Source organism: Osmerus eperlanus, chromosome 25 (assembly GCF_963692335.1).
Source record: "Osmerus eperlanus chromosome 25, fOsmEpe2.1, whole genome shotgun sequence".
Classification (NCBI taxonomy): domain Eukaryota; kingdom Metazoa; phylum Chordata; class Actinopteri; order Osmeriformes; family Osmeridae; genus Osmerus; species Osmerus eperlanus.
Genome location: NC_085042.1, coordinates 6,468,888 through 6,494,052, shown reverse-complemented (window position 1 = coordinate 6,494,052; position 25,165 = coordinate 6,468,888). Strand labels below are relative to the sequence as shown.

The 25,165-nt window shown below is 47.9% G+C and overlaps 2 protein-coding genes across 4 annotated transcripts; both read right to left on the bottom strand.

Moving 5' to 3' along the window:
* Positions 1 to 2,557: 2,557 nt before the first annotated feature.
* neff1 (neuronal intermediate filament family member 1) lies at positions 2,558 to 8,710 on the bottom strand. 2 transcript variants are annotated; one of them, XM_062451980.1, is made up of 4 exons: positions 7,869 to 8,710; positions 5,930 to 6,250; positions 5,564 to 5,688; positions 2,558 to 5,120 (listed from the first exon to the last, which is right to left on the bottom strand). In XM_062451980.1, exons 1-4 carry the CDS (start codon positions 8,592 to 8,594, stop codon positions 4,769 to 4,771), a joined length of 1,524 nt encoding a protein of 507 aa, XP_062307964.1. In that variant the 5' UTR covers positions 8,595 to 8,710; the 3' UTR covers positions 2,558 to 4,768. The 2 variants fall into 2 exon arrangements, with proteins under 2 accessions (XP_062307964.1, XP_062307965.1); XM_062451981.1 differs by having other exon boundaries at positions 5,930 to 6,247.
* A 6,591-nt stretch (positions 8,711 to 15,301) lies between these two features.
* mxd1 (MAX dimerization protein 1) lies at positions 15,302 to 24,965 on the bottom strand. Of its 2 annotated transcripts, none has more exons than XM_062451389.1 (6): positions 24,026 to 24,965; positions 23,215 to 23,311; positions 19,340 to 19,369; positions 17,335 to 17,449; positions 16,707 to 16,863; positions 15,302 to 16,534 (listed from the first exon to the last, which is right to left on the bottom strand). In XM_062451389.1, the coding sequence occupies exons 1-6, from the start codon at positions 24,090 to 24,092 to the stop codon at positions 16,344 to 16,346; spliced, it is 657 nt and encodes a 218-aa protein (XP_062307373.1). In that variant the 5' UTR covers positions 24,093 to 24,965; the 3' UTR covers positions 15,302 to 16,343. The 2 variants fall into 2 exon arrangements, with proteins under 2 accessions (XP_062307373.1, XP_062307372.1); XM_062451388.1 differs by having other exon boundaries at positions 23,215 to 23,314; positions 24,026 to 24,961.
* Between the last annotated feature and the right edge of the window lie 200 nt (positions 24,966 to 25,165).

Sequence of the window (25,165 nt, the reverse complement as noted above, 5' to 3'; positions counted from 1 at the left end):
AGTGTGTGTGCGTGTGCGTGTGTGTTGAGGCGATGCGGTTCAGCCCTGTGGCGTGACAGGGGGAGCAGTATAAATACTTAATAGCCTCCCTCTGAGTTGGCGTGAGAGGAAACGGTTGCAGACAAAATAACAACTGCTTTAGCAAAGTCCTATATGGATTATGCCTGCCCACTTTATAACAAAAGTTTCAAGCCAATCTAATTCAAACCTCGGGAATCTTACTATACACCAGATATTCTGATGTTTTGTAACAATGTGTTTTATTTTTATTAAATGTGTCCTTTGATTTCTGTATAAATCCTCAGAGAGTAATTTGGCCATATCGGCATCTACTGATGGTTCCCAGTGATTCATAAGTCACGAACGACCCCCAAGGCACACAGACAGATTAATCAACCCATGTAGTGTGTGCAGCAGCCTGGCCTTCATCAATCCTTCTCCACAGGAGCCCCACATCTAGATTCACATTCCTACTGGATTAATCAATGACGACCACTTTTAAGAAGTCAGGCCCTTCCATCTTTCACATTGCCACAAACATAAAAAAAATAGGTCTATAACCTTACTGCTTCTCGAGAAGATCGTATGAGGCATTTGTATTTCAGTGCTACACATTTTATATTATATTTTGTAATATGACGGAATGTGCTATAACGTATTTTCCGATCAGAGAATGACTGGGGTGTTTGACACCCTGCGGAGCGTGACTGAGCTGCATGGATGTGCTTTAGTCAGGCTGCATCACCGTGTCCTCAACTTTGCTCAGTCATGCTACGGAGGAATGCGCATGTTGGCCCTGCCGTGTAGGTACTGTGTCAGACTCGTGGAAATGTGGGCCGTTGGAGCTGCTCCACAACTGCAGGGCTCTGGGACATCTGCAATGCAGGAGGCTATATTTAGCAGTGGAGGAGAGAGAGAGAGAGAGAGAGAGAGAGAGAGAGAGAGAGAGAGAGAGATAGAGAGAGAGAGAGAGAGAGAGACAGAGACGGAGACGGAGACGGAGACGGAGACGGAGACGGAGACGGAGACGGAGACGGAGACAGAGACAGAGACAGAGAGAGGCAAGGACTTGGTAAAGATCAGTTTTTGGAAACTAGATGGTAATTTTATCAGTTCTGATAGGTGATTTCATATCATGTCGAGTTCAAGTTTCTGGTTTATTTGTCATTAGAAGGGATAAGGAGGTGAGGGCTGTTGGCTGAGGTTAATATTGATTACCTTCTTCTCAGGCCGGTCCAGGGAGGCAAGTGAGAATGAGAGCAGTTTAATTATGTATGCATCCCCAGAACAACAAATCTGTTGAGGGAAGATCGTCCCACCAATCACCCGACAAATCAAGGACAGGGCTGCAACCAAGTCTTACGGCTGCTGGATGGATCACATTTCTGTACTTTCAATAAATCTGTCCACTCACAGACGTCCTCTGCTCTGGGTTGCTGTGCCTCGGCAGGGTTCAGTCCCTGGACCCTGAACTGTGCACACCTCCAGCTCAGCCAACACATAACTCTCTCCATGTCACTGATGGAGGACAGGGCATCATTCATGCCGTGTCTCGCATACAGATGGGTCATGGCAACACTCAGACACAAACACACTTTCATGCTTACGCAAGCACACACACGCACGTGTCCACACCCACGCACGCACACACCCACATACAGTACATGTATTTCATCCCTCTGTATTTTGTGTTTGATAAATGGAAGGCAGGGACAGTATAAATCACAACTGGGTTGCCTTCCTCTGCTCACTTGAGCCTTTCATCCAGAACCCGAGCCAAGAATGTGTCTTTCCGGGCTTTTCTAGTTGTGTGGGTATCTATTGGTTGCCTGTGAGTGCTGAGGGAGGCTTTTGGTCACTGTGCTGATTCTCTTTGGTCCAGACGGGGTGGTGATGAAGTCCTGGCTGTTGACAGCTGCAGTGGTGGGCTACTTGGCAACCGTCATCCATCTCGGGCGTGCTCATCCCTCATCTGACAGCAGAGGGGGCAGAGTTGAAAAGCTGAGCGTCGCGTCAGGAGACCCACCGCGGCCGCTTCTGAACAACGGCCTTCGCCAGGTCTGCAGGTCTCAGCCTGTGGACTTTACATCCGAATGACAATGATTTTGATTTGGTTTCCTGAGAGAAATGTTCTTTCTTGTTTGTGTGATGATTACAGTAGTCCAAGCAGCCCACACAAACACCTACGTCAGTCTGATGCCTTTAGAGTGTGATTTGTCACAATGCTGAATTATGTTTTGGAAGGCTAGCTAATGGCAGAATGGGATGGGTTCAAGGCCAACAGATTGATTACCCCCCTGTGAGCCATTTCCCCTCCCTCTGTCATGTTTACTAATTGTAAGATGTAAACCTATCCACAGGACAGTCATGTGGAGTAATGGTGGTTATTTATAGGCTAAAGGCATAGTGTTGAAACAGCAGAAAAGGAAGTAAAAAATGTACATGATTCCTTCACTTGAAATGTAGAAATATCGAATGTTGTATTCCATTTTGTGTTCAGGATGTCCTTTTTACTTTGCAAAAAAACAATTGAGGACACAGGAAACCATTGTGAGTGTTTGGTTAATAAATGGCTTTATTTGGCTTTGGGAGGAATATCACTGCATGAGAGCGGCATACAGTCACAGTAGTATAGCAGGTCTGTAAGGTGTCAGCACTCCAGAACCACCTCGGAAAAATGTGAAATGCAAGTGAGAACTTTTTTATAGTTTTTGAACATGATTAAGGCAATTTTTTTCAACACTCAACAAGCATATCTATCCTATCCCCAGTTTTCAAGCACCCCGAATCAGGCCATGCAGTCATTACCCGTTGATTGATTTATTTCTCAGATAAAATAAAGGACCAAGTAGATTCTAAATAGGGCATATAATCATCCACAGTGTTCTACAAGTCTCTGATGTCACTCAACATGCCATCTACCTGACTGTATTGTAAGTTTACAAAGCGTGTGAAAAGACAAGACATTTTACTACAGGATCCTAAAGTTCATTGGCCAAATGCTTAGGAAAAATGTCTTGTATTCTCTCCGTACATTTGTTAACTTGACAATATTGCAGCATCATATCACAGTGCAATACCAGCGTCTCTCCATGTCACTTCCCTCCTTTCACACACAACAATATCTCTGTAGCAGTGCAGTGTCATGAGCCCCCCCCCCCCCCCCCCCACTACACCATCCCAGACTAAGGGTGGAGAAGGGGGGCGTTCCACTGCCTTTCATCTCAGACTGCAGAACACGAGCAGTGGGCTTGGGGGTGGGGGTGGGGGGGGGGGGGGCGCGGGGAGGGGCAGGGGCAGGGGGCAGGGGGCAGGGGGCAGGGGCGGGGGCAGGGGGTGATAATAGCCCTTATTCGCGGCGCCGGTGCACCATGTGACCGTGACCCCAGTGGCGTTGGCTTCGGCTGGCTGCCAGGTGCTGTCAGTGTGGAGGGCTGTCTCTGTCACACCCAGGTGCCGTCTCCTCCTCCCCCCCCCCCCCCCCCCACCCTCCTTGCAGCCTCTCCCCTGTCTGCCACAGAGCCCACTCAGGGCAGGCCGGCAGACCAAACACCCACTGCACCATCTCCAGACAACACGACCAGAGCACTGGGTACCAGAACCAACTCCACTCACTCTAATCTAGACAGAGGGAAAGGGACTAAGCTACACTTGGAGGGAATTGTAAACCAGAGGTGATAAATGTTAGTGAAAAATCAATCAATCAAGAGGAGATATTCATACTCTGAACAAGAATTGTACAATGTAATAAATAGCAGCATCTTTAAACTCTACATATGCCATTCGCCAAGGTGCACTCCATACAGCCTCTGCACAATGCACTTGTACTCTGCCACCACAGGCCTTTCCCCAAAAAAGGTTTAACTTTTAATATATATATATATATTCGAAATTAAAATTGTTTTCTTTTTTTTCTTTTTTTTTGCCGTGCTATGACATTCGCAGAGACAGAGAGAGGGGGAGGATGAAGGCTAAACGTCGACTGAGGATGAGACGAAATGGAAAAGAAAGTGGACGAATGGACAGAACGTGTGAGGGAATGAAAGAGAGAAAAATGAGTGAAGCAATCGCCATTCCTCAGGGAGATACGTGTCATTTGATCTGCAGCCGGGCAATAAGTCACTGTTCCTGTCACATGCTAACATCCATGAGTTGGTCAAAGAGCGCATGCTACACTTCAACCTCTGATACAGAACTTTCCCAACTTTTTAAGTAAAAATCTAATAGCACCGTGAACGTTGGACCGGTAGAGTTGGTGTGCTCCAGACCGGTGCATAGCGTAGAAATCTGTGCTAGCAGATCTTGCACTGGAGTTATTCCTTTTACGCTTGCAATTGCTCTTAACCTCATAGGCCTACATGTTGTATTGCTAATGGCACATTAAGACAGGTTCTTTCTGGGTGCTTCCATCTCACCATGAGATCACCCAGCCTTGAGGCATTGCCCTGCAGGCTGGCAAGCTGCCTGGGGACACCTTCTCTCAGGTCTGTGGTGAACTTCATCTAACGGGTGAACCCCACGATGAGAAACCATCCCGAGGCAACAGAGGAGAAAGTACATCTGGGAGGGATCTGGAGTGTGTGACTGACCGGGTGAGCTTGTGTGTGTGTGTGCGTGCCTGTGTACGAATGTTTCTATGTGTGTGTGCCTTGTAATGTGTGCATTTCCTGGTAACAAGGTGAAGAGATGAGGTGACAGAGAAGGGGATGGAACCATATGAACGAGTGAATGCATGGACTGTGATGGAGCGAAAGGTACATTCAGCTGTTTAGCTCTTGGTGCCCTTGCCGGCATCGCCAGACTTCTTAGTATCCTTCTCCTTCTCTTTCTCCTTCTGCTCTTCCTCCTCCTCCTCTTCCTCCTCCTCATCTCCCTCGCCCTCCTCCTGGTCGTTTCCATCCTCTCCCTCTCCCTCTCCCTCCTCCTCGTTCTCCTCTTCCTCCTTCTCCTCCTCCTCCTCGTCCTCCTCCTGCTCGGGCTTGGCTCCGCTCTTCCTGTAGGGCAGGGAGGACCCCAGGGCGTAGGAGCGGCTGGAGGAGTAGGAGTAGCCAGAGTAGCCAGAGTGCTGGATGGCCCCGCTCACGGAGGTCAGACGGCACTCCTCACCTTCCAGGAGCTTCCTGTGTGGGTGCAGAGGGAGTTTGAGAGAGAGAGAGAGAGAGACAGGGAGAAAGAAAGATGAGATTCGAGAAGGGAGAGAGAGAGAGAGAGAGAGAGAGAGAGAGAGAGGGACGGGAGAGAGAGATGGGAGAGTGAGAGACGGGAAAGAGTGAGACAAAGGATGACCATGGTTACCACTGTAAACTGCTGACTAAATAACATGGTAAAACTAAGAAAAGCATATTATTTAAAGACATACAGTGGCAAATCATTAAACAGTGGTCAATGTTTTAGTGCCAGAGACGTTTCTCATGGATGTCAAACACACTAGCACACCAAACTTTCCAAAGGGCTCTGTGATAGTGTACTCCCACAGGGAAAGTGGTTTTGCTGTCTAAACCGTTAGACATTGGTCAGTTCTATGCTTACGGAGTCGTCTGACTCTGAGCTGGTGGAGACTGACCTGTAAGCTGCTATCTCAATGTCCAGGGCCATCTTCACATTCAGCAGGTCCTGATACTCACGCAGGTGACGGGACATCTCACCCTTGGTGCTACGCAGGGCAGACTCCAGCTGCTGGATGGTCTCCTGCACACACACAGAGAAATACATGGTTACTAAAAGAGCACTTTATTATTAACATCTCAGAAAACATGTCCACCCACACAAAGTCTATGGAAATCTTTGACGTGCACTTGTTGCACCAACCATGCCTCAATCCTACCACCCAGTTCTCCACCCTACCGGAAGCTAATCCTCCACCCCCACCCTCACCTCTCCACCCCACACCTCTCCACCCCCCACCTCTCCACCCAGTCCTCCCCTCTACCTGCATCTCTCCCATCTCGTTGCTGTGGCGATCCTCCATATCGGCCATCTGCCTCTCCAGGGCCTCGTTGTGGCCCCTGAGGGCCTCGATCTCCAGCGTGCGGGCCTGCACCTGCCTGCGGTACTCGCTCAGATCATCCTTGGCCTGCTTCAAGTTGTCCGTGTTGCGTGCGGCGGCCTCGCTCACGCTGGCGAACTTGGAGTGGTACCACTCCTCAGCCTGGTTCATGTTCTTGGCGGACAGGACCTCGTACTGGGCCCGGATGTCCTTCAGGGCCACAGCCAGGTCTGGTTTGCCCATGTCCATCTCAACAGATACCTGCTACCAGACACAAACAGGAGCGGGGAATACAGGATCATTCTGTTGTGAAGGGTTAATCATTTGCATGATTTGGTCAACAATAACGATGTTTGACATTAGTCCAATTGTCGTGACCTGTGGAGTTCCAAAACTTTTTTTCCTAAAAAATGAAACAAAATGTGTGTGTTTTAGTAATAATAGATCAGCTGTACAGTATACACAGTATAGGTCTGCTATTACCTGTACTGCAATATATCCAGTCTGCAGTAAAGGGGGGGCTCTGTGCTTGAGTGGATGTTATGTAGCCAGTCAGGTAGAATGCTGAGAGCTCATCAATTCACTGCTGACTCTGGCTTCTGTGTGCAAGAGTAAGCTATGCTGCCTGTCCATCGCTTACATGGCAGTTATACACCTTACTGGCCAAAAGAGTCCCGGGAGAATTTGTATCATCACTCTGTAAGAACCTCTCCAATTAAAAGGAGTAAAAAGATTGATTCGTTGAAAATTGCTACAAGTGTTGTTGAAGTGAAACTACACAAGTGACAGTTGTTATAATAGAAAAGGTTATTGTTATGTTAAGTTGTTAAGGCTAACTGATTATTAATAAGTTCCATTATTTCTTTCCATATAGCATTCCATATATGCTAAGTATAAACAGAAGTTTATAAAAGTTCATTTTTACTCCTAAATAGTTTTGTTTCTTAACAAGAAGACTGATGCTTGGGTCCCACTGGGTCTCCTTTCAAATTTCAGAACTATAATGTTTTAAATGCTGATTTAAAATGATAAATAAAATAATGAAACAAAGTTTATAGTGAAGTTGATATGATGTGTGAACAGACTTGAGTGCTAAAATGGTTATTGCTACAAGGTCAGTGTGCCTGAATGCAGAGTTGACCCGCATCTACCGCATCCTAATAGGACCACACCTAGATTCTGCGCTACTGTTTCGCCGCATAGTCTGGGGAGAGTTTGGACACCCCGCAATCACCCAATCTCTCTCATCTATCTCTCTCTCACTTCCCCACTCTCTCTTTCACTCTTTTCCACCCTCTCGCTCTCTTTTCCCAATCGACCTCTGTCTTACTGTCTTTCTTTATCTCTCTTGCATTCTCTCTTTCACAAATACCGTATGCACAGGTAAAGGATTCGGCATTTAAAGTCGACATTTTCTTTGCAGTCACAGAACACTAGTTCTCCAACATCTTTCTTGGTCAGAGTTTGTTTCCATAGAAACTACTTGCTCGGGACACTGCAGTTTATTTGGCAAGACCACGACACGGTGCTGTTTCATGCAGCGGAACTGCAGTGTCGTAAATTTTCGAGAACTGTCACTAATCGCAGTGCGCACTCACTTATTTTCCCTGGACAGCGCATGTGCTGAATATTTTAGTTTGCCCGATTCTGGTATACAGACTGATATAAATAAATCATTTTTATGAACTTCACCAATTGTCATATTGTTTAGTCTTGTTTCATAAATATTGACATATATACAGTATGTAGGCTTATAGTACACAGGATGCAACTATCTGAACTCTCAATAAACATGCAATAGTTTCCATTTGAGTTAACACCTCAATTGTATTTGCAGTTGATGTGTGGGTTTTATATTGGATGCGTGCGTGAGTGTCTGTACCTGGGAAGCCTGCAGGGACGTCTGCATCTCGTGCAACTCCTCGTCGTGAACTTTTCTGAGGAAGGCAATCTCATCTAAGAGGGATTCAACTTTCTTCTCCAGTTCCAGCCTTGACATCGTGGCATCGTCCACGTCCTTGCGGTAGTTCTTCAGGGTGTTCTCGGCTTCCTCGCGGAGCTTAGTGTCGTCATCGAGCTTCTCCCTCATGCGTTCCAGGGTCTCGTTCATTTGCACGCAGTCCAGGTGCATCTGGCTCTTCTCGTGGGTCAGTTCTTCCACGCGCGCCCGCAGCTCACGGATCTCTTGCTCGTACAGGTCATGGAGACGAGAGGGCTCGTTGTGGCGCTGACGCAGCAAGGTAACTTCAGCCTCGAGCACTTTGTTCTGCTGCTCGAGGTTGTGCACCTTCTCAATGAAGGAGACGAAGCGGTCGTTCAAGCCTTGCATCTGCTCTTTCTCGTTGGTGCGGATGATTTTCATCTCGTTGGTAACGGCCGTGGACTGTGTCAGGTCCATGGAGTCGGGCATGGAGGAGAAGGTGCGCCCGGCTCCCACCTTCCTGTAGCTGGAGGATGAGGTGGCATAGTTGCGGTGAGGGCTGGCACGGAATCCCGTGGAGAGACGAGAGGGGCTGCTGCCCACAGACATGCGGCCAGAGGCCCGGGGAGCATCCCCAAAGATCTTCCGATAAGAGCTGCCGGAATACATGTCACTGGAATAACTCATGCTGAAGGTGGAGTCCTGGAATGCTGATCGGTACTTGTGGAGTCCGTTCTCGCCGCCCCGTGGGAGAGTGTGTATGTGTGGAAGTGGGAGAGAGTGTGAGAGAGGAAGAGCGAAAGAGAAAGTGAGATGCAAGTAAAGGCTAAGACAGGTGCCTTTATAGCGCAGGACCTCGAGCATCATTTGACGCAGGGGTGGTAGGGAAGGGGAAACCTGCAAGCTCGTGCAAAACAAGATATACTCTGGGGAGCGCGCGCTCACTCATGCAACTCCTCTTTTGCCTTGTAATTCTGACACCTTTACATTAAACGAAATCCTATCCATGCACACATGCATATCTTAATAGGCCTAAGATATTAGGATAACTTGGCAGGGCATTACATTAGGAAATATTGAATTCATCAAATGATAAATAAGCAACACATGTATAGCATGTGATTAAACCACAAGTATAGCTACGAGTTAAAATGTAACCTTACATTTCTTAATGCGCATATTTTAACCTTTAAGTAGCCTATATGCAAAGGTTTATATTTGATCAACTTTAACGAAACTATGACATATACTCTATAAAACAGGAATGGGTGTAATTTATGGATAATATTTCATAGGATGCACTTTTTATGCCATGTAATGTTAGCGGACTAAACACTGTCATTGCAGTTTTTCTTTGCTGTCCCAGCAGAATGGCACGAGATCGATGTATGTAGATGTGTGCGCCAGCGAGCGTGCCTGGTGAGATGATACTGCAGAGCCCTCACGCCCAGACACCGCATTATCGGAATACGGGATGAGACGCACTGGTCGACGTGTGACTTGCCTCATTTACAGCCTCATAATCTAAATCTAAATGCAAAACTAAATGTTTGGTACCTGTTTCCAAACCAGATCATGTTTATGCCAATTTAACTCCACCAAATGTATTGTACAGCATCATTATACTGCCTCCTAGTCTACTGGTACTTTCGTTGGTTGGCACATGTAGCTGTGAGGACCACACCGGCCGGGGAAGGTTACCGCGTGGAGACAGTCTGCCGCTGGCCTTGGTCCTGAATGCGCTCTGGGACGGCGACCACGCCCCTGCAAAGGATACAACACCCACGCGCCCGGGAGAGCGTCAGGTGACTGCAGGTTTTCTAGGTTCAATCAACGCTACAAAACGAGCATTTGCATTTGCATCCAGACAAATAGTTGTATCAAATGTGGTGTTTGTTGGTTTTGTGGCTAGTTGAAACTGGGTGACTTGACCAAACGATCAGTTCATCAAATTAGGTAAGACAAGGTATCATATTCAAATAGTAACACTCATTTCACAACATTTAACAATGAAATTACTGTATAGATAGCCTTTGCTGATTACACAATAATAGGACAAACTATTGTCAAGGGAAGTGAGTTGTGAGTCTCCATAAGTATTCTCATCTCTGATCATTCAATTTAGAAGCAGTTCAGACTCAGACATTTGTTACTGTAAATCATTCCTGACATTGTAAATGGATTTCCACAGGGGAGACGGCAAGTCCAACGGATGTTTTGCATGTCCTACATCATCCACTAGAGGGCGTAAGGTGATCAGTAATGCTCGGCAAGTCAAGAAAGCGAAAAAGGCAGAGAGAGGGCGGGGTAGAGAGAAAGAGAAAACGAAAACAAGCAAGCAATAGGGAAAGTCTCCCACATGAAGTCCCTGGTCCACCACAGAGCTAAGCTTCCCCTAACCCCTCCTGTTCTGTCTGCAGGATTCAGCTCTGAAGTGTTGAGGCTCAGATACTGTATGTCCTAATGAACGCCATCGTCAAGCGCTTCAAACTAATTTACACCGACAACCTGGAAAATCCCTCACTGATAGACTTGTGTATATGTTTGACAATACATTTCGTTTCAGTATACACATTCATCACACATCAAGCTGTTCACCTGAGCCAGCATTTCGACTGTGTTTTGAGTTCATGATCAGCGGCTAAAGGCCTTATTGAGAGAGAGGATGGCAGTGACTCAGCAGGAAAGAACAGGTAACAGAAGAGCTACAGATAACCATTATCAAGCACATGGTCTGCAGGGAATAAACCGAGCAGATTGGATGCTTTGTTGTGCTGGAGAAGAGGTGAATATCAATTTGATATTGTGTCCGTTTCTGTGTGACGCTATATAGAAGGTATGAAATGCAATGCTAAAATGGTCAGAATTGATTAAATGCAGAACCATTTTAGTTAGGACATGCCATTGTTTTTCATATAGTTCTTTTGTAGAAACTCAAAGTAGGCTTTTTGCCTCCACAGTAAAACATAGGCTATATGGGCTTTCAGCCAGTTCCTCTTTTCAGCAACTCCAGTTCCCATGTGCTTTGATTTGCCAGGTGGTCCTCACACACACACACACAAACACACACACACACACACACACAGATTCTGACGTATATTGTGCATCATTGGCTGCAGTGTGTGTTTGTCATGTCTTCAGTCTTAGATGGACTGATCTTGTCTGATGTGCACTCTTCACTCCCTTCCCCTGAGAGCTGGCAGTTGACCTGCTCCATCTGTCAACACACACACGCACACACACACGCACACACAGCCATGTTCTGGCCGCCATCTTGGCTCTCAGCTGCGAAAGACAGTGATCAAGATCTCCTACTGTCAGTCAAAAAGGTCCTTAGATTCATGTATAATCCCCTAGGACCCCAGCTCTTCCAGGAACACCATAGCGTTCTCCCACATGTCAATATTGTGTTGTTTGTTACAGGTAGAAGGCTTACGGGCTTTGACATCTGTCAATGTTTAGGCTTCGGGATCAGGAACAGTTGAATCCAACAACGATTTGAAATGATGATAAATACAATGCCTTTTCAAAGGGGAGAAGCCATTAGGACAGATATCTTGGCTCAGCATTGATGCACTCCAAAGCTCTTTACTGGGCGGCTGTATGCGTACGATGGCATGTCCTTTCTGATCTGACAGGACTGAGGTGGGGGAGGATGTTTCTCGAGGGCATGAAAGCTTCTTCGGTGGCCCCTCACAAACATAGAACAGAAACCAGGCCTCGTGTATTTCTCCTAAGGTCATGCTGTGACTGTGTGCGTGCGTGTGATCACACTTTGGCTTGTCCAGGTAGACGTATACCCGGCTAAGGTCACACGGAGATGGGTTTGCAGGGCTGGGATAAATTGTCGGATTTGCCTAATCTGACAGCCAGGATGGGTGGAGCAGGGTCAAAGACACAGACACAAATGTTTACACACATCCACTCCCCATCAGATAAGATGTCACAGTAGACAGTTCAATAAAATCTGCATTGCAGTAGATGTCCAAGGTCAGATACACAGATTAGGGGACAATAAAAACACTGGGAGCCACCTCAAGCCATCATCCTTGATGGTTTTTACCACCTAGTGTTTTATGTGACTCTGAATTTGTGTATGTATATTTGAGAGATATAGAGTATGTGTTTGATGGAGAGTGTGTGATGTGTGTGTTTGAGTAAGAGTGACCGTGTGTCTTCGTGAAGGGTTAGGCGGAATAACAAAGTCACAACTCCCATCACATGTACACTGTGCTTCATCAAATCTCAGTCCCCGCAGTCACCTCTGAATCCAGCTACAAAAACACAAACACAGAAGGAGATAGGGGTCACAAAGCAGGTAGTAAGGCCATGGGAAAGGTCAAGAGGGTCACGGACTAATGCGTAAATCACCCAGAGCCCCAGAGCCTGAGCATTTCTAGGATGGAGAGACTTTCCTCTCCTGGCTATTGTACCGAGCGTGCTTGAGAGGGTTTCCCTGACCCCCTCCCACCTCTCTCTCTCAAAATAAATCAACCCCTTAAAGCGCACCAGAAATCAGGGAAAACTGTCTGAAGACAATGGGCGGTCAGAATTTAAGAAGCCGTTTTGGCGTTGGCTGAGCACGAAGTGCTCAGCTGGGGGGGGGGGGGGGGGGGCTGGGGGGGGCATACTCAAAGGCCTGGTGGAATTGTACCGGGAGACATTTTAAAAAGAAACTACAGCTATTCATGCTAGAACCTCCACACTCTCGGCCTGCTGAGCTTTGGAGTGGGAATGTTGTGAGGAAAAGTCCATGGTGCCCATCCCCCTCTTCCTTCCTGTAGGGTTAATGGACACGAGTATTCTGAGCCGGCCATGACCAGTCATTAGTCTGCTCACGGTCTGTTAACCGAGGATGAGGGAAGGACCTAGAGGGACCTCCCTGGACGTGTGCATCCGATGAATGTCCGTTTTATTGTTAATCTTCAGCCATATTGACTGGCCTTTCTCCAGAAATATATGCCCTGTTACTCTCTCACTGCATGTCTTTCCGTGTTAAGAGATTGTTGTAAAGTGGCAATGGAGCCGCTAGAAGCATCCAGTCACACAGAGACACGGACCAGCAGGATTGGTAAACAAGGGTTTCAAATGTTTTATTTCTTTCGTGTCACTGACAAATATAAATTACTGCTCCACATTTTAAGTGATTTTGTTTCAAGTCAGTCCAAATTCTCCCAATTCTAAAAAGTAAGTGTACAAAATCTCCATTTATTTTTCTTGTTCCGACAGATGCCGACCCTTCTCGTGTCTGTGAAAGGCAGCCTGCGACAGTGCACGTGTACGACGGTGTGTTTGATTGTTGCGTGATAAGTGGGTGCTGCGTAACCGCAACACACGAGTCACAAGGAATGACCTTTGTAATACATGTCTATACATCATATATTATATACATCAATATATATATATAATACGCTATGGATTTCATACATTTGTCTGTGTTAAGGCCGTCAGCCACTTTGTACAAACATAGCCCAGATATACACATTGAAACAAAGGACTCCCCCAAAGGGTGATCACATCCGTAGCTTACAAACTGGAACACACAGAACCCCGGCGCTGTCTCGTTCTTCTAAGAACCCACACCTGCCCGCAAGGCAGGTGCTGAAAGCACCAGGATCTCGACAGAATGTTTCACATCTGAGTGAGCGGTGAAGACGCCGTGTTTGCCCCTCTGCACCATGGTAGCCAGCACAGCTTGTGGAGGTGTGAATATGATACACACTCACAGTCAGTCAGACAGAGAGTGGAAGACACAGAGGACAGGCCATGGATGGAGCGGGGAGTACGATCTCTCCCGCAGACAGGCATTAATGCTTGGCTCTAACGCGAGGCTACTGAAATATGGGGCTGTTTTTGCACCTTTAAAACAAATACAAAACATTCATTTTTTCCATTTGTATTTCTTGTTCACAACAATCCCCCCCAACCCTCCCCCATCGCCCGTGACCTTTAAAATGTCTCTCTGAAGACAGTGACGGAACACACACACTGACGGTCCTTTGCCATTTTGACCCTGACTCTTCGGAGCATATCCCCCCCAGTCATCTGGCTCAATTGTTTTTCTCTTTTGGGACAGGAATCAAAATGACACACGTGCTGCATTACACACAAAAATTTTGAAGAAACAATTCTACTCCTATTTAGATTTTTTTTTTTCGGAGGGTGCATCAACCCTCACATTCAAACCTGGAGCTCGTTGCGTGACACAGGTTTGAGTTTCCTTTGGTGCCATGCTGCTACAGTGCAGAAAGGGAGTTGAAAGATACAGACTACTAACTGTACATTCACTGAAACCAACAGCTAAGGCCCCCTCTCTCTCTCTCTGGAGACAGCAGGAAGGCTGCTTATAGCACCAACCATTTTGTCCTCCATAATGTTGGCGTTGAGTCTCTTGGGTGGTGGAGACATTTTGTGTGGCTAAAGCTCCTAGGCACAAGATGTGTGAACCAACACTGCAACTTTTCACCATGACAGCACTGCCAAAGCACCGACACACTACAACTCTTTGCATTTTTATACTTTTTATCCACAATTTTGTCGTATTTCTTTTATATATATATATATATATATATATTTTTGTTCGATTTGTCACTTCCCTGTTGAGAAGGAAATGTTGCCTTTATCAATTAGGCAAACGTATACCCACCACAAATAAAACGTTTCAGTTCGAGGAGCACCGTGCGGTAAATTCGACATAACAGCCCAGAGGCACGAAAGACGGTTTCTAAAAAAGAGCTAGGGATTACTATGCTGTGGAAACAAACTACACATAGAAAACCTCACAACACAAACAATAAAATATTTAACTTATTATATATATATATATATATATAATCCATCTATATATTTAGTATATTTAAATCTAATAAATACTTTTATTTCCCTGTTTTCGATATACATAAAGATCTGTCTTCAAACTATTTACACCGACATGACTAAAATCTGCTGAAATAATAAATAGCTATGTAGGCAAGGCAACGGAGAGTATCTGTACTTCTGTACTACGGTTGACCTTTCTCATGTAGTTTGACCCCGTGAGAGCTATAGCCCACTCTGTGGTTGCCATGGGTAACCTGACACGCATCAATCTAGGTTCTGATACTGCTCTCATGAATGAGGGGGGGGGGGGGGGGAGGCAGAATTTATGGCCGCCCTGATGTCTTTCCATCAGGCCCACGACTTTAGCATGGAATGTGTTGAGAGTCTCTCCGGGCTTCAGTAAATACAGACCTGTCTCCCTTCTCCGGTCTCTCTCCTGACTTGTTGCTAGCGACCGTGACTAGCCGTGTCACACACGCATACATTTACTAGATGCACAACAACGCCACCGTCATCAGAGAGAGTAAGACAACGTTTACCCCCCCCCCCCCCCCAACACCCTCCCTCCCCCCTCCCCACCATTTAAATCTCATGCTGCACATATAATAATTTTTTTTTCCTTCCTTCCTTCCTTTTCCTTCTTCCTTGTAGTCCTTCTGAAGTGGCAAGCGCGGACATGAACCACAGGGTATGCGAAACCAAAACCAACAGATGACAAACGTTCCCACGTACGGGGGATTCATAAACGGTCCTTCTGCGAAGCCTGGGTGGATGGATGCACGTGCTTCTGCCGTCCACGACAACAAGAGGATGACATCACGGCCAGTGTTCTAGAACTCCCCGTGGGGAGGATGGGGGGGTAGTGCAGACAGACAATTCACTTTTAAAGGCTTACTAGACAACAATCACCTGATATTACATTACTACTACAGCTGCAGGGCCTTTGGGGGCATGGGTTTGACCCAGCGCCTCACCGAGACCACCCTTTCCCCTGTTCTAAGTGCAAAATACCATGCTCACGATGGTCACCCAGGTGGACTCGGCCCCCCCCATCCCCCCCCCCGTGGCTGAGCCACCGCCTTTGGAGGGAATTGCTGTCATTGGAAGCATGGGAGACATGGGGACTGGGTGTGCTCAATCTCAGAACAGCTTTCCATTGGCTCCTGGAGAAGCATACAAAAACAGGAGGTGGGGGGGTGACGGGCGAGCACATTCTCTGGCTGCGGACGCCAGGAGGGACGGAAGGGGGCTGGTGGACCATGACGGGGGCCGAGGGCGTTTTTTCCCCCGTCGATCACGCACACCCGATTGGAGCGGAGCGTCCGAGCGGGCGGGAGCCTCGAAACTGATCCTCCTCCCCCTGATTGGCTGGCGGAGGGCGGGGTGGGCGTGAGCGGAGGGGGCGGGACAAGAGGCGGAACGGGCAGCTCGAGGCGCCTCGGGATTGGTCGGATCGGTCCCGCTGGGACGAGGGACGGAGAGAGGAGGAGGTGGGGATGGCGGTTTGGAGTGAGGTCTGATTGGCAGAGACTTGCGGAGGGCGGGGGGAGCTAGACAAGGGTGTTGGGGGCGGTGTGGGTAGGGGAGGAGGGGATTGGGGGATACAAGGCTGTGCTCCTATAGGCTGCAGGCCAGCCCAGCCTTCTCCTGAGTGTCCTGCAGGCGGCGCAGGCTGGCGCTGGAGTAGCCCTCGTCACTGCAGCTGCTGCGCAGGCTGCCGCGCTCGTCAGAGTCACTCACTCCGCTGGTGCTCCACTCCAGGTCCCCCAGCAGGTAGTCTGTCCCCTCCACGTCCACATCCAGGTCCTCTGTGGAAGGTGACACACACACACACACATTACTACTGTGATGAAGACACACCACACCAAACAAACTACATCGCCGTCTATGTAAATGACAACGTTTGGAGGAAAACCCACTTCACTTCAGAGACTTATCAAGTGCATGCATGAGCGTGTGTGTGCGTGTGTGAACCCTCACCCGGGTCGGAGTCGGACTTGTCGGAGTGTGTGGAGCCGGTGCTGTCCATGCGCGTGCGCTCCACGCCCAGCTGCTCCAGCCGGCGCTGCAGGTGCCTCTGTTCCCTCTGAAGCTGCTCCAGAGCGTGCTGGGCCCTGCGCTCGCTCTCCTCCAGCCTCTGCACACGCACGCACACACACACTACACTACATTACACTGTGTGTGTATATTTTATTTGATTATATTTTATTGTATATTTTATTTAATTCTAATTCCACTTAGTACTGCTATTTTATGTACCCTTAGTATAGATAGTCCACATATTTAAATGTTAGGTCCCTATATGTTTATTATATGCACCTTCCTGCCAAAGCAAATTCCTTGTCTGTGCAAACTTTCATGGCGAATAAATCCCCATTCTGATTCTGTGTGTGTGTTTGCTGGTCTGCAGGGATAAGATGGTTCCCTCCACCACAGCACATCCAGGACACTGCCCTCTGGGTGGCACTGTCCGACACAAACGTGCCGAACTCGGCTTTCCCTCGTCCGTGTGCTTAGGAACGGCTGTTGGGGAACCTGTGCAAACACGTCGCTGCCAGTCTCGGACGCGGACAAACGGACAAACGGGTAAACACGTGCGCGCACACACCTTGATGTGCTCCTTGGCCTTCATCAGCAGACTGAGGGTGGTGTGTCTGCTGGTGTCTGGTCCCAAGGGAACGAGGGATTTCAAGCGCTCCAAGCACAGCCGTAGGTTTGCCCGCCTGCAGGGAGAGAGAGACAGAGAGAGAGAGATAGAGAGACAACAACGTTTCAAAATGTGATGAGTCAGTCCCTGCTATAACAACACACCTGCTTGAAAATAACTTAATGTAGACGACAGATTATGTAAACTGTTCAAATGATCGGACATGGCTGGGATCGGCCACTCTACCTGTCCCTTTATGAGTGTGAATGTATGTGTGTGTGTGTGTGTGTGCGTGCGTGTGTGTGAGAGTGTTGGTGTGACAGGCTTGGCAGCTGCTGGGGTGTGGTGTGAGTTTCTAACACATGACCTTTTACACAACACACTACCATATCCAGAGTGCTCCGTGCATGCACACAGGCTGCTACCACAGTGTGTGTGTGTGTGTGTGAGTTCCTCTTACAGCAGCACGTATGGAGTACACTTCAGTTATAAACAACAGTGCAACAAGTGGACAGAACATAAACTGAAGTGATATTCACTTTGTTTCCGAGCTGCAGTGTTTTTTTCTTTCTCACTCTGCACAATATCTGGTCTGGAGGACGGAAGCTATTCTAATCTGTGTAGGAGAGAGAAGGGACTCGTTTATCCGTGGGCAGCTTCTCTTCTCCCTTGTCTGAGATTTGACACACACACACAAGGTTGACACAAAAGAGTGGAGCGGGTCCAGGTGATGACTCCCAGCTGATCCCTGGGACAGACTGGGGCCCAAAGTGCAGCAGACAGGGGGTTACATAACACGAGAGGAGGAGGAGGTGTCATGTTTATGAGCCAGGCGTCAGCAGCCAGACAGGGACCAGGCTTGTGTTGGTTAAACAATGTCAACTCAGCTGCAGCTCTGCGGGTGTCATGGAGACGCGCCTTGGGCCTGTCAGAGAGCCCGACGTGCACCGGGCAAGGAGGGGCGAGGAGCTAGCTCAGTAACACGTTCGTCCAGGCCATGGTAGTCCACTCTATGTTCCTTGCATGTGTGTGTGTGAGTTTTGTCCTAAATCGATTCTCTATCGTGTCTTTTTGAACATAAACAATCAGCTCTACCCATAAAACCCTCCTAGCACACCAACCCTTGACCCCAGGGTCATGGCCCTGGCCCCTGGGGTGAGTTCCAGGGTGTGGTGTCGGGTCACGTTGCCCAACCCTGGCCGCATAGCTGGGATGCTGGGGCTGAGCCCAGGTGGGCCTGAGCCCAGGTGGGCCTGAGCCCAGGTGGGGCTGAGCCCTGAAGAGCTGAAGCTACAGCGAGGGCCTCAGTGTGCTCTGGCTGGGTTCTGCTGCAAAGCAGGGATCTGCCGCAGCAAACTAAGTGTTTGCAAGTAGATTAAATAGAGCCTCCATTGTTTGAGTTCCCAGTCCACCCATCCATAACCACACACACACACAAGACAAACAGACACAAACAAGAACACACACACTTCTCCCACTTGACAGAGATCGAGCGTGACCGTCTTCTCAGTCAAGTGAATCAACGGGATCAGGGCGCCATCAGTAACCTCTATTTCTGTCGTGGTGCTCGAGCTTTAGACACAACACATCAATGCAGACATAACGTCATTAGCGGTATATCTAGGACAGGCCCGTTCAGTGTGTTAGAAGAGGCCCACATCCACCTGCGGTGCTGTGGCCTGGGCCTAAGACCATGCATTATTCAGTCTGGGGGCTACCGCGGAGTCGTCGCTGAAGTGGGAGTGCTAGTGACCCTGCCGTCTCCCTGCGGAGGAGCGCGCTAGCCCCGTTAGCATCGGAAGCTAGCGGACCGCGGAGCAGACTAGTGTACCCTGCTCTGTCCCAGCTCATTAGCAGCTCATTACTCGGGCTGTGTGGGAGGACGAGGGGGCTCGAGGGGCTCTCTGTATGGGTGCCCCGGTAGATACCAGACAGGAGGAGGCGGACAGAAAGAGGAGCAACTCACCTGTTCTTCTCCATTTCGTTGTGCGTAGACCTGCAGACAGACAAGAGGCAGGGATTAGAGGCTCGTCCCTGTGGAGGTGGCTCCCTGTGTGTCTAGCTGCAGGAGGGGGCCACAGCGCACAGGAGGGAGAGGGACGGGCCTGTGGAGGTGGCTCCCTGTGTGTCTAGCTGCAGGAGGGGGCCACAGCGCACAGGAGGGAGAGGGACGGGCCTGTGCGGGAGCTCATAAACCAGCAGGAAGAGCAGCAACAACAAAAAATTATATTCTCCAGAAATGAAAATGACAGGCGTACTCTGAAACCTAAGGTTGTTTATGTGAAGGGAGGTTTTAGAGGATTGGAGCTGCACACACAATGATACACACACACACACAGAGACTGCACGACAACGGCAGCCAAGGGAGTAAACTTAGCAACGGTAACTATAAACAGAAAGGACCCTTCTCCACAATGCAAGGACCCGCCCCGGGCAGCAGGCCCTGCAACACTGGCTACCATGCGGGGGTCAGGGACACCGGCATGCAGCTCTGGAAAGAGGGAGGGAGGAATGGAAGAAGAGAGGGAGGGAGGGGGGAGAAAGGGAGCACCAGGACGGGGGAGTAGACAGGGTGGTTTTGGGAAGCTGAGAGAGAGGGTGTGTAAATAGAAAGAGACAGGGGAGGGAGTGTGACAGACAGACACACACAGGATAGTTGGAGAGGCAGTTAGAACCGAAACTGTACTGTACTGTAGCTAGTGGTACGTGCCAGTGGAGCGAGTGGTACGTGACAGTAGCTAGTGGTACATGCCAGTGCCTCCACTGGCACGTGACAGTGGCTAGTGGTACATGCCAGTGCCTCTACTGGCACCTAGTGGTACGTGCCAGTGGAGCGAGTGGTACGTGACAGTAGCTAGTGGTACGTGACAGAGCCTCCACTGGTACTGCCGCGGGGCAGTTATCACGACAGTAAACAAAAGCTGCAAGACACCCAATGCAACTGCCACGACACACTTGCATACCACTATCAACAGAACAGTAACTGTCCAGTAAATGTACCAGTGGAGGCGCTGTCACGTACCACTAGCTACTGTCATGTACCACTCGCTCCACTGTCACGTACCACTCGCTACAGTACAGTACAGATTCGGTTCTAACCGCTACTGGATAGTTGGTTGACAGAAAGTATGACGTAGGCCCTCGTCTGGTGACCACCCAGTGTAGACTGAATCCCCAGGGGGAGCTCATAGAAAACACAGGGCAAAAAAAAAGAGGTCATGTCCAAAATAATCTGCAGACCAGTCTGAAATGAATTGAGAGGGTAATGGTGAACAGTGAGCCCTGGCTGTGTGTGTGAGATGACTCTACCCCCCCCCCCCCCCTCCCGACACCACCTGACATCGCTAGCCCCCAGCACGACCTCTCAAAATACTCCTGTTCCGTCTTACTGCTGTCATCTCATAGCCAGCCTGGGAAACGCTCCAGGGAATCAAACGAGCTCTCCCGATCCAGCCCGGTTCCCCATCTAACGACAACGAATCGCTGAGACTGAATGTCTAGTAGCATCTAAGCGCAGCTAGCAGCAGAAACTAGCATCGCCGTGGCTGCGTAACACAGAGTACCACAGACATAATTAGAAATGGAGAGGGGGGGGGGGGGGGGGGCGACTGGTGTAACCCATTTCCCAAGAGGGCAGGTCAAATGGTAGGAGAGGGGGGGGGGGGGGGAGAGTACATCTGAGGCCTTTAAACTGTATCTCCAGCCAAGTGCATTCCTATGGGCTTGAAGCCAGTAATGACATAACACTCTGCTGTCCATATTACCGTCCAGGACAGGACCCCTTCACCTGGACCTGCTGCCCATGGTGACTGCTGGAAACACACACACACACACAATGTGCAAAGCCAGAGCATTAAAGCCCAACTAGGCCTTGACAACGCCGTGCCTATGGCAGTATGTAACATTTTCATAACGGCTGTGGTTTTTCTTCCATCCTGTTTACTAGAGAGGACAACTGCACCGCTGCTATGCCTACTGCTAAATAAGAGTTTATTTGAAACCAATTAAAGGAAAGAAAGGCCATGTGAGATGAGGCTCTCTGGTTGCAGCACTAACATGTTCGTAAGCTGGTTCCTTTACTGAATGGGGTCATATCGTGAGCCATACTATAGTGGCATGCAGAATGTTTGTGAGAGAGAGGGGAGTGGGAGAGGGTGGAGAGAGGTGGGGGAGGAGGAGCGGGAGAGGGTGGAGAGAGGTGGGGGAGGAGGAGCGGAAGAGGGTGGAGAGAGGTGGGGGAGGAGGAGCGGGAGAGGGTGGAGAGAGGTGGGGGAGGAGGAGCGGGAGAGGGTGGAGAGAGGTGGGGGAGGAGGAGCGGAAGAGGGTGGAGAGAGGTGGGGGAGGAGGAGCGGGAGAGGGTGGAGAGAGGTGGGGGAGGAATCCATCTATGTAATGGAGGAACTGGAGCTCCTGACAAGACTGAGAGCAGAACAGGAGGGAGGAGGAGGAGAGAGAGAGGGGGAAGGGGAGCCACACTCACTGCCACCGACACACCAGAAACCCATCGACTCCCTTCCCCCACACATACACATATGCCATGGGGAACACGGATAGGAGCTGGAGGTCTGGGTGGAGATGTGTTCCACTAGCTATTATCCGAATGCTGCTCCACTGACTGGGAATGGGCTTGTTGTCCTACATCTCCCCAAGATTAGGAAACCTGAAAAGCTACAAGGCCAGGCTCCCTGATAAACAGTACCAGTTGAGTCAATGGGGAAGCCAGTGGAGAATAGGGCTGAACATGACGATACCACTTCTAATCAACTGAGCTAGAATGGCGAACCATCTAATTAATTGCTTATGTGGCTGCAATGACATTAAGTTCAAGTGTAATAGAGAGAGAGAGAGAGAGAGAGAGAGAGAGAGAGAGAGAGAGAGAGAGAGAGAGAGAGAGAGAGAGAGAGAGAGAGAGAGAGCTTTATAGATCAGCCATCTCACGGAAGGGATTTGAGGTGCTGCAAAAAAAAAACACCAAGCAAAAATATGACTGAACAACAATATGCCTAGCAACAGTGCAGAACTGGCCTCTAACACAGGGCATTGCCTTCATTACAATCACCAAGCTGACAAAGTGGGTGCAGATGAACTATTCCTTGGGGCTGACATTCACAGCTTTTTTTATTTATTTACCAAAATGCATCTGAAGCCATTAGTCCACTTATATATAACTAAAGTCATTCTTCATAAGAAATTTTAACTGAACTCAGAAAGAGACCTTTTTGCATTCCATGTATTGCAAGCAATGGACCAAAGCACTCATTAGTCTACTGTATGCCTTCCATAAGCAAATCTGAGAACTAGATGTCCTTGGAGACCAAACTAAATATTTGAATAACATCAGGTTCCAATTACAAAGCAGGCTTAGGTGGATGTGTGTGTGTACTATCTATAGATACATGCATACATGCATACACACACACACACTTGACCGCTACTTAAACTCTATTCAGCTAGCTGCCACAAAGACATCCTGACACAGATTAGCTAGGTGGCTAGTCTCACAGCTAGGTGTCAGGTAATCAGGCCAACGGCACGCACTTCTGCCCTGCACAAGTCCAGTCTGCTGGCAGTCTGGTTGGGTTGCAGCCACTTGCAGGAGTCACATTGCTGAATACTTCTGCTGTTCAACACTGCATGACCATACCATTTACACAAACTGACACATCATTGATCCTCCAATTGCATAATTCCAATACTGGCAATACAGTATTTGTCGATATCTGTCTACATGTGATAGGACCATGTAGTGGAAGAGGAGTACTATATATTGTGTTAATGTATAACAATAAACAAGGTCAGCCATGGTGAATAGTAGGGAAAAACTGGGTCAGCTTTACATACCTGCTACTAAAATTTTTCTTGCTTTTGTTTTTCCGCTTTAGACTGTCCCGTTCTTTGCTGCTGGTGAACGGTAACATGGAAGCATAGCCATGTTCAGCTTCTGCAAACAAACACGATATATAAGTCAGACACACGAGAGATTCTTCAACAATTAGTCAACCAAATGAAAATAGACGAAATGCAGGAAACAAAAGTGACAATGTTAGCTTTAGAAATATGGGATGTTTGTTACAGTATTGGGCAATTAACGGCATAATCGATATGCGGAATGAATGAGTGTTTGTGTTTTATACGAATTGTTTAATATCATCTTAAATATGTTTGGCCAAAAATGATGTCATCTGAACTCGAGTAAACCCCATTTTCGAGCCACAACACTGGGTGGGGAGAGGGGAGAGCTGGACCTGTTCATTGCATCTTCAAGACCCAGCACTCGCGCTTGAATTAAATAAACCTATTCACATATTTCTCATTCGAAACATCCTAGTTTTTCATTGCAGCAAAACCGTACACATTGAATCCCCGTGCATGTTTTTCATAACAAATCCCGTGACTTGGAAAGCTGTGTATTCAGCAATGCCTGGACAACCATCAGAAGTAATTCTCTGACCACTAACGCTAGCGACTGATTCTAGAGGGAAGATTCGGAGTAGACACAAACAAAAATATGTAATTAACATGCCACAAATAGTCAACCTACATCTGAGGAAAACTGACCATGCAAAAGCATAACAATCCTGGCGTAAATAATGGTTTCGTCATCTTCACAATGACAAGAGCAACAATGCACCATAACTGTATGATATCATACCTCTTTCCCTGCGATCAAGGTACTCAGCTGCTTCAATCAACATCTGCACCATTTCGATAGCCGCCATGTTCAACAATAACACCGATAAAATCACAATCCTGGGTCAAAATGTATGTGTACAATAATCGGACGAAGTCAGCTAGAGCTTGGTTAGCCTTCTCTGTGCAAAAATGCTTGTCGATAGCAGTAATAGCTGCACTGCAAAGTATATATTTTAATACTTCACCGATAAATGTGCAGGATTGACGTTAGTTAGTTTATTTACTGGTTACAGTGGGTAAATTATTATCTAGTTAGAGAGCTAACGTTGGTCAAAAATTCTGACGATAAGGCTCGCGCTGACACTTGATAGATAGCTATTAGGCTAACGTTTCTTGGTGGAAGCTGCCAACAAACAGTGACTTTGACTAGTAGCCAAAAAGTATAATTTCACTAAAGGTTTGATGACAAGATAAAAAGCACCAAAAGTACGGGGTGTTCTAAAAAACTATGTCGTACTGATTGTCACCTTCAAGAAAACAGCGAACGCTAGCTAAACTAAACTTAGCTGGTAACGTACAAAAACAGGGGGTGTCAATGACGTGCAGCCAACAACATAAAATCAACAACTAGCCAGCCACGTTAGATACAAATAATTTTAGCTTCAAAGTTACCAATAAAAAATATTTTGATTTTCCTGGTACGCAATCGTATTTGTCCAACGTGTTAAAAAATTGTTTCTATCAACAATTGAACCAGCGAATGAATGTTACAGCTTGACGATGTTATAAATTATGCTGGTACAGTTTGCTTGCTAGCGTCGTTGGCTGATTGATCACGCGTGGATTGTGGTAGTCACGAGCTGGAAAACGGTGTTTATACAAAAAATTATCGTCAGCAATGGTTTATGAACTAGATGCCTGGCTATCTAGCTACTTGTGTTGTTGATTCCGTCGGTGGTGTTCTCTGCTCTACTATACTTTCCATTAAAAAAAAACTAGATGCTATGATTGGTTACCCAAAATGGTATAATCATTTCTATTGGTGGTATCAGTTGTCACGTTTGACATAGGCATCGCTAAAAGGATGGGGGTAGTATGCAACTGGTAGACTTTTCCGCCATGTTGGTGTTAACACCACTTTTTACCTGCCTTTGGAAAT